Source organism: Miniopterus schreibersii, assembly GCF_964146895.1.
Source record: "Miniopterus schreibersii genome assembly, chromosome: 20".
NCBI lineage: Eukaryota > Metazoa > Chordata > Mammalia > Chiroptera > Miniopteridae > Miniopterus > Miniopterus schreibersii.
In genome coordinates this window covers 22,159,252-22,172,091 of record NC_138122.1, presented here as the reverse complement: position 1 = coordinate 22,172,091, position 12,840 = coordinate 22,159,252, and the positions used below count along the sequence as shown (strand labels likewise).

Genomic DNA, 12,840 nt, shown 5'->3' with positions numbered 1-12,840 from the left:
CATGAGGCCGCTTTGGTTCTCTGCTTTCCTTGGGCAGTGTTGCCGAGGCCTGACGAGTCATCGGGTCACTTGGAAAAGAGTCTTCAAGACTGTGAACTTAGTTTGGGTCTGCATTTATTATGAGGAGAGATTTCTCCTTTGGCCTGCAGCAGCTTGGTCAGGGCTCATATCCCAGCTCGGCTCTGTAATCTTGGTGGCCCTTACTGTCACCCAGCCCCATTCCTTACCCTTTAATCATGGTGGACACCTACTCAGTATCTTCTCTGTAGGTTACTGAGCTAAGGTCCCTGCCTAGCTGCCTAAGGGAAACAAACCTTCCAACAGTTGGAGGTAGGGGTGCTATTAGTATCCTGTTTTACAGACGAGGAAACTGAGGCACAGGGAGGTAAGGCCTCTTGCCAGACTCACAGTTAGTGAGGAATCAACCTGGGTCTAAACTAGGGCGGTCTGCCGTGGGCTCTAAGCTCTTAACCATGGTTTTATACTGCCCCCTGTAATCTGGGAATAATAATACCTCCATCCCAGGATCAGGGCAGAGATTAAATGAGAGAAATGTGCCAAGCACCTGGCATGCAGTGGGCCCTGCATAAACCTTGGTTCTCTTTGCTTCTGGCCAGAACCACTTCCCCATTCTCCCGGGACTCACCTCCTTAATCCCCCCTAGCCTTTGCAGAGGGGACCTGATCCATTGCCCGCTGTAGCGTTCCAAGAATGAAGATACAGTGTCTATTTAAAAAGCCCTTTGGATTTAAATTGAACAATTCCCTCCTCCCCCCCTTTTTAATCTGCACGCTTTTAACGGCTCACTTCATGGACATTAATTTTAATGGGACGATTATTACCCTGTTTGGAAGCCTGCCCCTCGAAATGCTGGGCTCGCAAGGTGGCGCTGGGTCGGGTCCCAGCCGCTTGGATGTTTTCTGTAGCAAAAAGAGTGTAGCCTTGGCCATGGGGACGTGTCATTTAGCAGAGGGAGAAGGGGTGGTGGTGGTGGAAAAGTGGGGGGAAAGAGAAGACCGCCCCCCCCATCACCACCACCACACACACTCCTCTGCTTCTGACGGTTCCTAATTTGCTCACAATGGCGTGGTTCTGGCCTATCCCACCATTCACTTACCTGGGGACCTTGGCCTAGAGATGAGGCTCTTTGGAGCCTCTGTTTCCTCAAATGTGAAGTGGTAATAATAATAGTACCTACCTCAGAGAGTTAAATAAGATCATACCTGTAAATCATCAGCTCGGTGTCCAGCACATCATTAGCACTTACTAAATGTTGGCTACTGTTAATATTTTGAAGTAGATCTCTTACCCAGCCAGCATGGCTCAGTGGTTGATCCAGGAGATGGCAGTTCGATTCCCAGTCAGAGCACGTGCCTGGGTTTCAGGCTCAATCCCCAGTAGGGGGCGTGCAGGAGGCAGCCGATCAATGACTCATCATTGATGTTTCTCTCTCTCCCTCTCCCTTCCTCTCTCTGAAATCAATAATATATGTGTGTGTGTGTGTGTGTGTATATATATATATATATATATATATATATATATATATATATAAAGTAGATCTCTTAGTCACTAAACAGTGTGCTTTGATGAATGTTAGAGGGCCCACACCCTCAGCTATATATGGCTCCCCTATTGTGAATTATTGATCCAGTCACTGATGTTGAGTGATGTCCAGAAAAAGCAATTTATTTGGGGGGCGAGGGAGGAGTAACAACATAACGCTCTCCTAACACTCTAGGAAAAAAAATGGGTTTTTTATTTTAATGCTTAATTTAATAAACACATAATGCTCACTCTGTGCCAGGCACTGTTCTGAGTGGCTTAGACATTTCAACTCATGTAACCCTCCTAACAACCCCTGTCCTAGGACAGGTACTATTATTAGTCCTGTATTATGGATGAGTAAACTGAGGCAGAGGACGGAAATCACTTAGTCAAGGTCCTACAGCTGTGTGGACCCAGAGTTTGTGCTCTTTTAGTATTATGTCACCACTGGGGACTTGAAAAGAGGGAGGGAGGCTGTTATGGGCTGAACAGTGGCCCCCTCCCCCCATTCCTCTGTGGAAGTCTTAAGCCCAGCACCTCAGAATGCGGCTGTATTTGGAGACAAGGTCTTTAAAGAGCTAATTAGGTGAAAATGAGGTCATTAGAGTAGGGCCCTGATCCAATATGACTGGTGTCCTTACAGGAAGAGGGAGCCCTGGCTGGTTTGGCTCAGTGGTTAGAGCATCAGTCCTCGGACTGAAGGGTCCTGGGTTCAATTCCAGCCTAAGGGCACTCTGCCCGCCAGCCGTGTGCGTGCAGGTCTCTGGGCTCCTGAGAAGGGCTGAGTCCTAGGACTGCTCACCTGTTCACCTGTCCCCTTCCTCCTCTCCCGTGCCCGTTGGAGACCTTTTAGGGAGGAGTTGTTTTAGGGGGTTATTTTGCAAAATAGCTCTTGAAATCCAGTCGATACCTTTATTCAGAGAAAACTTTCCCTACCAGTTACAAGGACGTGAAACCTTATAGACTGAAGAAATAAGATGCACACGGCCTGGCTGGTGTGGCTCAGTTGGCTGGCATCGCCCCGTGCATCGAAAGGTCACTGGTTTGATTCCCGGTCAGGGCACATGCCCAGGCTGCAAGTTCCATCCTGGTTGGGGTGCGTGCGGGAGGCAACAGATCAATGTTTCTCTCTCGCATCAGTGTTTCTTTCTCTCCCTTCCTCTCTTTCTAAAAAATCAATTAAAAAAAAATTTTTTTTAAAAAAGACAGATTTTTCCAGTCCATAAAGGCTTCCTATGGTACCCCAGTGCTTAAAATTGGACAGAGCACATAGTAAATATTTGTTGGAAGACTCGTGAATGAGTGGATGAATGAATCATAAGCATTCTGACTTGTCTTTCTTTCGGACATACACAGTGATGGACGTAGAATTGATATAATCAATAACTTTAAAAAATTTTTCTTTTCCCCAATTATTCCCTTACCTCCTACAGAAATCAAGACTCAAGTGTTTTGACCGGGAATGGGAGGCAGGATTTCTTTTCTTTAATTAAAACAATAATTACCTACCCTGGTGTTTGAGACCGAGCGAGCCTTACCTTACGGTGGTTTCATTCCTGTGGCTTGGTGAAGTGGTAAATGAATGAACAGCTGTTGCCGCCTCCAAACAGCTGTGTTTCCTGAAGCCATGTCTTGGTGCCAGGGCTGGATTTGATGCCAGGAGTCAGCTGGGTGAACAACAGAGTTGTTGAATCGAAGCAGAGTCAGAGCAGAGTTAGAACCAGAGAGACCTGCGCTCGAACCCTAGCCCCGCCATGCCATAGCCAGGTACACCGGGCGTATTTTTCCCCCTCTCTTAGCCTCCATTTCCCCGTCTGTAAAATGGGAATAGTAATCATAGGACTACCTAGGTCACTGGGTTGCTGTGAGGATTAAAAGAGAAAATGTACCAAGTGCTTAGCAAAGTGCTTGCCACTCAATAAATGTTAGTTATGGTCCTTGTCGACGTATCGGGATTGTTAAGCATCCACTTAAGAAACAGAACAGGGACCTTGACCCAAACCCACTGGGAAAACAAGAGGATTCAGATTTCAGTGAGTTCAATATTCAATTACATCGCAGCTATTCCCAGGAAAGTCCCCTCCATTCAGGAGACCTGGAGCAGGACAGCTCTCCTCTCTCGCATTTAGCCCATTTCACCCTCTGACACCAGAAAGGATGGGGTAGCCCCTTCTCTGGGGATCCCCTAATTATCCATTTGATACCTCTCCCTTAAGGATCTTTTTGTTGTAAGTAAAGAAGGAACAGCAGATAAATGTCCACAGCAGGAGAGGGGAAAAAAAGAGCCATCCCATAATTATAGTTTCATCAATACTTTAAGTGTAAAGGGTGAACCTCACGTAAATAAAACCTAATGCCTTGATTGCTGGAGTCACAAGAGATGGGGCTGATTAAACCTGCACTCCCGCTGTGAAAATGCAGACATACTGTCCTTTGCTCGGGCAGTAATCGCTTTATTGAAGGCGACTGAGCTTATAAACAAGTGAACCACTAGACTCAAAATTATACTGATGAGGGGGTAAGTGAGGATAATGCTGAAGGACAATTTGGCAGAGCCGGGAAAATGGAAAATGCACATGGCCTGTGAGCAGGTGATTCCATTTCTAGCTATGGACTCAAGTCAGTGGTTCTCAGCTAGGGACAGTTTTGCTCCCGGGAGACATGTGGCAATGTCTGGAGACATTATTGGTTGTCAAAATTGAAGGGTGCTATTAGCCTCTAATGGGTAGGAGGTAGGGATGCTGTTTAACATCCTACAGGACACAGACAACAAAGAATTATTTGGCCCAAAATGTCAATAGTGCCAGGGGAGAGAAACCCTGCCCTCGATAGATCAGTGAGTAGGCACTTGGTACGAGTAACAGAAAATCCAGTTGGTAGAGATTTAAGTCATAGGGATTTTTATTGTTTATTTGACAACAAATCCAGAGCAGGGGCTGAGAAAGTATGGTGTGTGGACCGATGGGATCCACAGCCTGTTTTTTGTCGTAATTTTATTGGCACCCACAGCCACGTTCACTCATTAATGTTTACCTCTGGCTGCTTTCGTGCTACAACAGCAGAGTTAAATAATTGCAGCAAAAATTGTATGGCCTGCAACGCCTAAAAAGATTTACTGTCTGGTCCTTTAAAGGGATAAACGCCCAGCAGAGCAAACGCAGGGTCAGTTGATAGTTGCATGTTTAGTTTTCTAAGAATCTGCCAAACTGCCTTCCAGAGTGGCTGCACCGTTTTGCATTGCCACCGGCAATGGATGAGTGGTCCCAGTTTCCCTGCATCGTCTCCAGCATTTGGTGGTGTCACTATTTTTTATTTATTTTATTTTGTGTGTGTTTTTTAAAAAATGTTTTTATTGATTTCAGAGAGAAGAAGGGAAAGGGAGAGAGAGAGAAACATCAATGTTGAGAGTCAGTGATCGGCTGCCTCCTGCACACCCCTTACTGGGGATCGAGCCTGAAACCTGGGCTTGTGCCCTGACTGGGAATCGAACTGTGATTCCCTGGATCATAGGTCAATGCTCAACCACTGAGCCATGCAGGCCGGGCCTCACTATTTTTTATTTTAAGCCTTTCTGAGAGGTGTGTAGTGATCTCTCGCATTGGTTTAATTTGCTTTAGCCTAATGGCTACTGATATTGACGATCTTCACACGTGTTTATTTTCTATCTGTATATCTTCTTTGGTGAACCCACTTATTTTTATAAACAAAGTTTTCTTGGAACACCATCACACCTCTTTATTTATGTATCCTCTGTGTTTGCTTTTACACTGTAAGAGCAGAATTGAGCACTTGTGACAGAAACTGTATAGCTACAAACCTAAAACATTTACTATCTTGCCCTTGACAGAGACGTTTTACCAATTCCTGCCGTAGATGAATTATGATTTATTTCTTGAGACCGGGCACAAAGCTATGCGAACAAAATCAGGGTTTCCTCGGCAAGAAAGAGGGAGCAAATGATGTAGCTGCTGCCCTCGTCGGGGCAGGTGCAGGTGGCCATCGATAGATGTGTCTCTCTCACATCGATGTTTCTCTCTCTCTCCCCTCTCCCCCTTCCACTCTCTCTGAAAAGCAATGGAAAAAATATCCTTTTATGAGGATTAAAATAAGTAAAATAAAATAAAACATAACTTTGTGCTGGCTGGTGTGGCTCGGTTGGCTGGGCATTCTCCCATGCGATGAGAGGTTGCCAGTTTGAGCTCCTCTTAGGGCAAGAAAGTTATCAGGAATATCGAGGGCATTACGTAATGATAACAGGGCCAATTCTTCAAGAAGACATAACAGTACTTAACTTGTATGTGCCTAACAACAGAGCAGCAAATTATGTGAGGGAAAAAACCGATGGAACAACAGGGACAAATAGATGACACACGGTCATCGTTGGAGACATCAACACCCTTCATCAGCAGAAGTGGGCAGATCCATGGGGCAGGAAATCCGTAAGGACACAGTGGAAGTCAACACACCCTCAGTCACTTGGGTATAACTGACATCTGTAGTCTACGCATCCGGCACAATGCGCATTCTTCTCAAGCTCGCATGGGACGCTTACCGGGATGGACCACACGCTGGGCCCTAAAACACACCTTAACATTTAAAACACACCTGGAATTCACATAGCTACCCCGTTTTCTTGACTAGTGTTAGCCAGGTATATTATTCCCTTCATTCATTTACTTTTAATCTATACGTGTCTTTATACTCAAAGGAGACAGCATGTATTTGGGTCTTGTGTTTTGATCCGCTCCAACCACCTCTGTCTTTTAATTTGGTGCATTTAGACCACTGACGTTGAAAGTGATTATTGATAGAGTTGGATCAATGTCTGCGGTAGGTGTTACTATTTTCTATTTGTTGCCTGTGTTCTTTGTCCCTATTTCTGTCCATCACTCTTTTTCTGCCTTTCGTGGTTTTATTTTTATTTTTTAATTCTCACCTGAGGATATTTTTTCCATTGCTTTTCAGAGAGTGGAAGGGAGAGAGAAGAGACAGACAGAGGCAGAGACAGAGACAGAGAGCGAGAGAGAGACATTGATTGGTTGCCTCCTGACCGGGGCTGGGGGTCGGGCCTGGAACCGAGGTACGTGCCCTGGGCCAAAATCGAACCCGAGGCCCTTTCAGGCTGCAGGCCAGTGCTCTAGCCATTTTTCCAAAGCAGCTAGGGCTGCCTTTTGTGGTTTTAATTGATCATTTTATGTGTTTCCATTTTATCTCCTTTTTTAGTGTATCGGTTATACTTCTTTTAAAACTTTTTTCGTGGTTGTGTTAGAGTTTGCAATATACATTTACAACTAATCCAAGTCCACTTTCAAATAACAATATACAATGTCACTGGTAGTATGATGACCTTATAATAATAAAATAATCCTAATTCTGCCCAGCCCTTGTATCATTGTTGTCAATCATTTCACTTATATATAAAGCATTCTTAGGCATAGATATACATGCATAAGGTATATACATAAGCATGTACAATTTAGGACCTTGCTACTATTATTTTGAACAATTGATAACCATTGGCACTGGTTCCTAGAGTGGTTTTCACTTGTGGGTTTCTGCTCCAGTAAACCAGGACTGCCTGTATTCACCTGCCTGTTCCTCCAATCTTGGCAACTGTGATTTGCCCGGTTCGCTCAGCTCTCTTACAGATTCCAGAAGACTTGCCAATTTTTCAGTCTGTTCCATTTTCTACTTGTTAGGACAGAGCGGAGACTTCCAAGCTCCTTACATGGGGAACCAGAAGTCAACCTTAGGGTCTTAACCCAGTTTGGAGAAGGAGGAAGGCCTGGAAGGCTTCTTGGAGGAGGCCTCCAAGATCTCATAAATCTCAACCCAAGTGCCCATGCAGCAGAGAGAGTTGCCTGGTTTTTTCCACTGTGCAATCTGCAAAGTGTCTCCTCTTCTTTCTGTTTTAATAGAAAAAAAAAATCACTCTGAGCACTTTGGTGCACTGAGCACTTTGGAACTCAGTGCACCAAACCAAGCAGGAGTTAGGCAGGTACAGGCGAGAGGCAATGAGAGATCCAAGGAGGAGAGAGCATGCTGGGGTGGAAAACTGTAAGAGGTGGAGACGATTAAAGCTTGGAGGTGAGGAGGAAAGTGTTGAGAGTCCAGGCTGCAGAGGTGGGCTAGCGAGAGACTTCAGGTCTTCCATGGCATTGACCTTGGAGAAATCTCGTGAAAATGGAACGTTAAGATTCACAACACTGACACATCTCCAAAGAGCTCGGGCGCGTTGTACACATCTCTGACTTCATCCCCACGACGGCTCCTGTGATGTCCGTCTGCAAAGTGCTTCAGATAATTCTGAGTGGCTTAGGGCACTTTGTTGCTATTAAGTGCCCATATAAATGGCAACTTATTGGCTCCAATGTTTGATTTCCTATTTTTCTTTCCATTTGTGTGTCACCTGTAATTAGAGTTCCAAAGTGCTCAGTGCACCAAAGTGCTCAGAGTGATTTTTTTTTTTCTATTAAAACAGAAAGAAGAGGAGACACTTTGCAGATTGCACAGTGGAAAAGACCAGGCAACTCTCTCTGCTGCATGGGCACTTGGGTTGAGATTTATGAGACCCACAGTGACACCCTTCACGTCTTTCTTAAAGGAGCGGATTCATCTTTCTGCCTGTTACTCATGTGTGTGCATGCGCATGTGTGTAGTTGTGCTATCTTTATTATTTGCAGCCTTTTCAGCAACACAAATAATTTATTGGGCATCTATTATGTGTGGACACAAACTTCAGAAATACCTCTGCCCTCTCTTAGCTCCATCATTTGTGGATGAATTCGTTCATTCATTCATTCATTCATTCAACCAACAGTTATTGAGCCCATCCTTGGAACCAGGCTCTGTGCTAGGGGGCTGGGAACACATGGGGCCAGGAACACAGGGGGCCTTCATTCTATTAGGGGAGACACACCAACAAATACATAATAAAGAAAACAATTTACCCATTAAAGTAAAGGTCAATTTCAGTGATATGGAAAATCGTGTGTGGACATATGACTTAGATAAGATGCTAGGGGTGGCTCGTCTGTAGAGGTCACATTTCAGCTGAGAGCTGAAGGGTGAAGAGTCATGCGGGGAAAGTGTTTTAGGAAGAGGGAAGTGTGTGCAAAGGTCCGGAGGCGGGAAGAGGCTTAGCTTCCTCAAACCACACATCAGTTTGAATGGGAGGGTGTAAAATACACACACCCACGGCTGGCGGGGGTGTGAAGTGGGGCAGCCCCTTTGGACAGTGTGGCGGTTCTTAAGCAGGCAGGTGAGGAAACTGATTCTTGGGATCTCAGGGTCTGAGCTGGAGTGAGAGCACCTTTCCTGCAGACCAAAGCCATGGCTTCTTCCTTCTGGGCCAGCGGCAGCTGAACACAGTTCCTCTGATGAGCGTCAGGCTGGAGCTGAATTTTCAAGACAAATAAAACTGATCCAAGGACAGAACCTGCTCTGTCCCTGGGGGAAGGTAAGACTTTCAGAGGGAAGGGCTTTGGAACCAGGATGAGGAGGTTTAACAGGGGGTAGGGCTTCAATAAGAGCAGGAGGGGATTTAGGAGAGAGAGATGGGGTGTGGTGTCCATATGGGACAACCCTGTTGAATGACTAAGTCTGTAACTGGCAGCTGACACCAAAACCTGTCTGTACAGCATTTTTTTAAAAATGAAATTATCGATGGGAAAGTTCTCAAGAACAGGCAAATTGTTTCTTGTACCGACAGTTTTTCTTTTTTTGAAGACCAAAGTTTTATATATTTTTTCTGCACAGATTTTTTAGATTTTCGTCAATATGAAGGCATCAGACAGCAAAAATAATACCTGTAGTGATGAGTAGTACATCAGGGTCTTGTTGTATCAGGACCACTTTATATCATTCTGGTGCTTTTGTTAATGTTTCTAAACAATATCCTTTGAAATGCAGAGTCTATTATATTTATAATAATTTTCTTCTCTTAGTTCTCACTGCCCTGGTGTTCTGCACACATTAGTGATCCCAAATGAGTCTCCAGTTCTGCTTGCAAGAGCTAAGGGGATATCTTGATGTATGCTGAAGGGTGTTTTGCCCTAACTCATGGATTGTTCAAGGAAGGACTCCTGTTGGGTTTGAAGGCTGCTGAATGCCGCTTAACCCTTTTAATAAATACCTTTTTCTTTTTAAAAGTAGAATTAAAAATCAAGAGAATGAATTTTAGAAGACCTGGACTCAGATCCAAGCGCTGGGTGGAGCAGGGTACTGGTTCCCCCTCTCTAGATGAGCTCCACAAGCCACACCTGGCCCACCTGCCTCGTTTTTGTTCCCTGGAATCACCTGTAGGCATTTGAGAGACTCCCTGCGGCTGGCTGATTAATGGCCTGCAACCCTATGCAGGTCTCAATCCCTGGGACCTGTGAATGTTACGTTAAACCATCAAAAGGCTTTTGCAGATGAGACTAAATGAAGGCCCTGGAGATGCAGAGAGTGTCCTGGATCGCCCAGGCAGGCCCAAGGCCATCAGAAGCGTCCTTACAAGCCCCAGGCACAGGGGATTTGCAGAGAGACAGGTTCTGAGATGACTGACATCCTTCCTTCCAAAGTGAATTCCTGCAGCCACGCGCCTGGCCTTATTTTATTACCTTCTTTTATTTTCTTTGTAACACTACTAATTCGAGCATTCATTTCACTCGCTGAAAGTCCTTCTCACACACCCCCCCCTTGCATGCAACCCCCAAGATGGGAGAGATTTTGGGGGTGGGGGGAGCAGAATTTAATGCTGAGTTCTCAGCGCCTGGCATTTAACAGTTGCTCCAAGGATGTCTGAATGAACTAAGAGTGTTTGGGAGGCAAAGTCTGCGCTTGGCAAGAGCCACAAGCGGGAAAGCAGACACGGGCGCCCGGGTCTCGGCGCAGACCTCGGCCCGGGGAGCCGCGAGCCCCTCGCGGGGGGGAGGGGGGGGACGGCGAGAGGGGAGCGCCGGGGGCGGGGCCGCCCACCCGGAACCCAGTGCGGCCGGCCTCGGTTTCCGGCCGCGGCGGACACTTCCGGCGGGGGGACTGTCTCGTGGCGCCCGGCGGGGCCGAGGAGGACGCGGAGGGGCGCTGAGGGCCGCGAGCCGGGCCATGGGCGACCACAGCCTCGACGAGTTCCGCCGGCGCTGGCAGGAGGAGCTGGCGCAGGCCCAGGCGCTGAGGAAGCGGCGGCGGCCCCGGCGGCCCGAGGTGGCCCCCGCGCGCGGGGAGCAGGCCTCGGGCTACCTGGCGCTGGCGCAGGGCCTTCTGGAGGGCGCGAGCCGGCCCCCGGCGGCGCGGGCGACCAGGGCCGAGAGGCAGGACGCGGCGAGCCGTTCCCGCTCCCCTCCAGCCCGTGAGGGCCCCGGGGCCAGGGCCGGGGCCGGGGCCGGGGCCGGGGAGCGGCTGGTGGACCAGCTCATCCGAGACCTGGTGAGTGGCGGTCGCCTCCTGCGAGCCCAGGGCCAGCCCCTCTCCCTCCCCCGCCCCCCGGCACCCCCCTCCCCCCAGTGAGTTGGAAAGGATCTGTCACCAGCGTGCGGAGAGACCCGGGTAAGGGTACACACACCTCTGTGCATGCACAGAGCATCTCAGGAAGCAGTGGTTCCCAACTGGGGCGACTTTGTCCCCCATTTGGCAGCGTTTGCAGACACTTTTGGATGCCAGACGGGAGTGCGTGTGTGTGTGTGGGGGGGGGGGTTGCTGGGGGCACAGGCCAGGGATGCGAACATCCTACGACGCACAGGACCCCCCCCCCCCAAATGAGCGGGCCCAAAATGTCAGTAAGAGTAAGACTGAGAAACCTGGCTAGTAAAGGACCCTAAACTTTGAACGAGGTTGCCTTTAGGGAGGAGGACCGGGACGTGGGTAGGAAGGGGTTTTAACTTGTCTGTGTACTGTTTGTACTATTCAAGCTTTTCTAACTGTGCATGTGTTAGGAAAGCAGAGAAAAGGAAGGCTCCTTTGGGTACTGTCATTAGGTTCTTACCATTTTGTGGGGCATGGATCTCTTTGCAAATCTGAAGGAAGATGGGGATCCTCACCCCCGCCCTCAGAAAAAAAACAAAAAAAACCTTTCACAGAATTGGGACAAACAAGATCACCTGAAACATATCCATGGTTAAAAGAACAAGACAACAGGTTTTAATGGTTCATTTTAAGTTAGGCTTCCACAGCTTCCAGATTGGCAGTAGTTCTGTTATTGGCAAGTTATTTTGGTGAATGATGGCTTAACATTTAACAGGTTATGTAGTTATATTCAGATGACATTTATAGCTGAGTTTTTTACCAGACGCCTGGTCCTGGGCTCTGCTTTATCTCTAAGGTTAGAGATAAACCTATATTGTATATGTGTATGTTATAATGTGACAATTTTTATACACATGCAATTTTATGCCGGCATCACACCTGCTTCTGTAGAAAGTGGGTCATTACTGAAAAAGTCTGGCAGATGTAAAAATCAAATCAGTGCCTTGGGAAAGTCGGTTCGCCCCTGATAAGGTGCCCAGGTCAGTCCCGTTCTATGCAGAAGTTATTCCCAAGGCAGTACCTAGATTTGCAGGCTGAGGCAAGAACAGCCCATGGGAGTAGAAATAAACAGAAAAAATGCTCAACTTTGCTAATCATCAGAGAGATGCAGATTAAAACCACAATGAGATATCGCTTCAGACCCGTCAGAAGTTCTACCATCAACAAGTCAACAAATGATGTGCTGGTGAGGGTGTGGAGAAAGGGGAACCCTGTTACACTGCTGGTGGGAATGCAGACTGGTGCAACCACTGTGGAAAACAGCATAGAGGTTCCTCAAAAAGTTAAAAATGGAGCTGCCTTTTGACCCAATGATCCCACTTCTAGGAATATATCCTAAGAATCCTGAAACTAATCAGAAAGAATATATGCACCCTTATGTTCATAGTAGCACAGTTTACAATAGCGAAGATCTAGAAACAGCCCAGGTGCCCATCAGTAGATGAGTGGATGAAAAACCTGTGGGACATTTACACAATGGAATACTACGCAGCTGTAAAGCAGAAGGATCTTGTGCCCTTTGGGACAGTATGGAGGGACCTGGAAAATATTATGCTAAGTAAAATAAGCCTGGCAGAGAAAGATATACATCACATGATCTCACTTATATGTGGAATCTAAAGAACTTAATAAACTGATGAACAAAATAGATTCAGTGACATGGAAGCATGGATCAGACTGACGAATCTCAGAGGGAAGGTGGGGGTGGGTGGGGAGAGATTAAAGAATTTATATTCATATATGCATAACTCAAGGACACAGACAATTGTGTGGTGAGGGACTGGGGAGGGG

The 12,840-nt window shown here is 46.9% G+C and overlaps 1 protein-coding gene across 1 annotated transcript in view; it reads left to right on the top strand.

Annotated features, from left to right (window-relative positions):
• The first annotated feature begins 10,564 nt into the window (after positions 1–10,564).
• The window catches only part of FBXW8 (F-box and WD repeat domain containing 8), an 80,899-nt gene continuing 78,623 nt past the window's right edge, over positions 10,565–12,840 (top strand). The window contains exon 1 of the mRNA XM_081123561.1: positions 10,565–10,953. Coding sequence (XP_080979687.1) covers positions 10,633–10,953 — 321 coding nt within the window. The 5' untranslated portion in view covers positions 10,565–10,632. The remainder of the gene's footprint in view (positions 10,954–12,840) is intronic.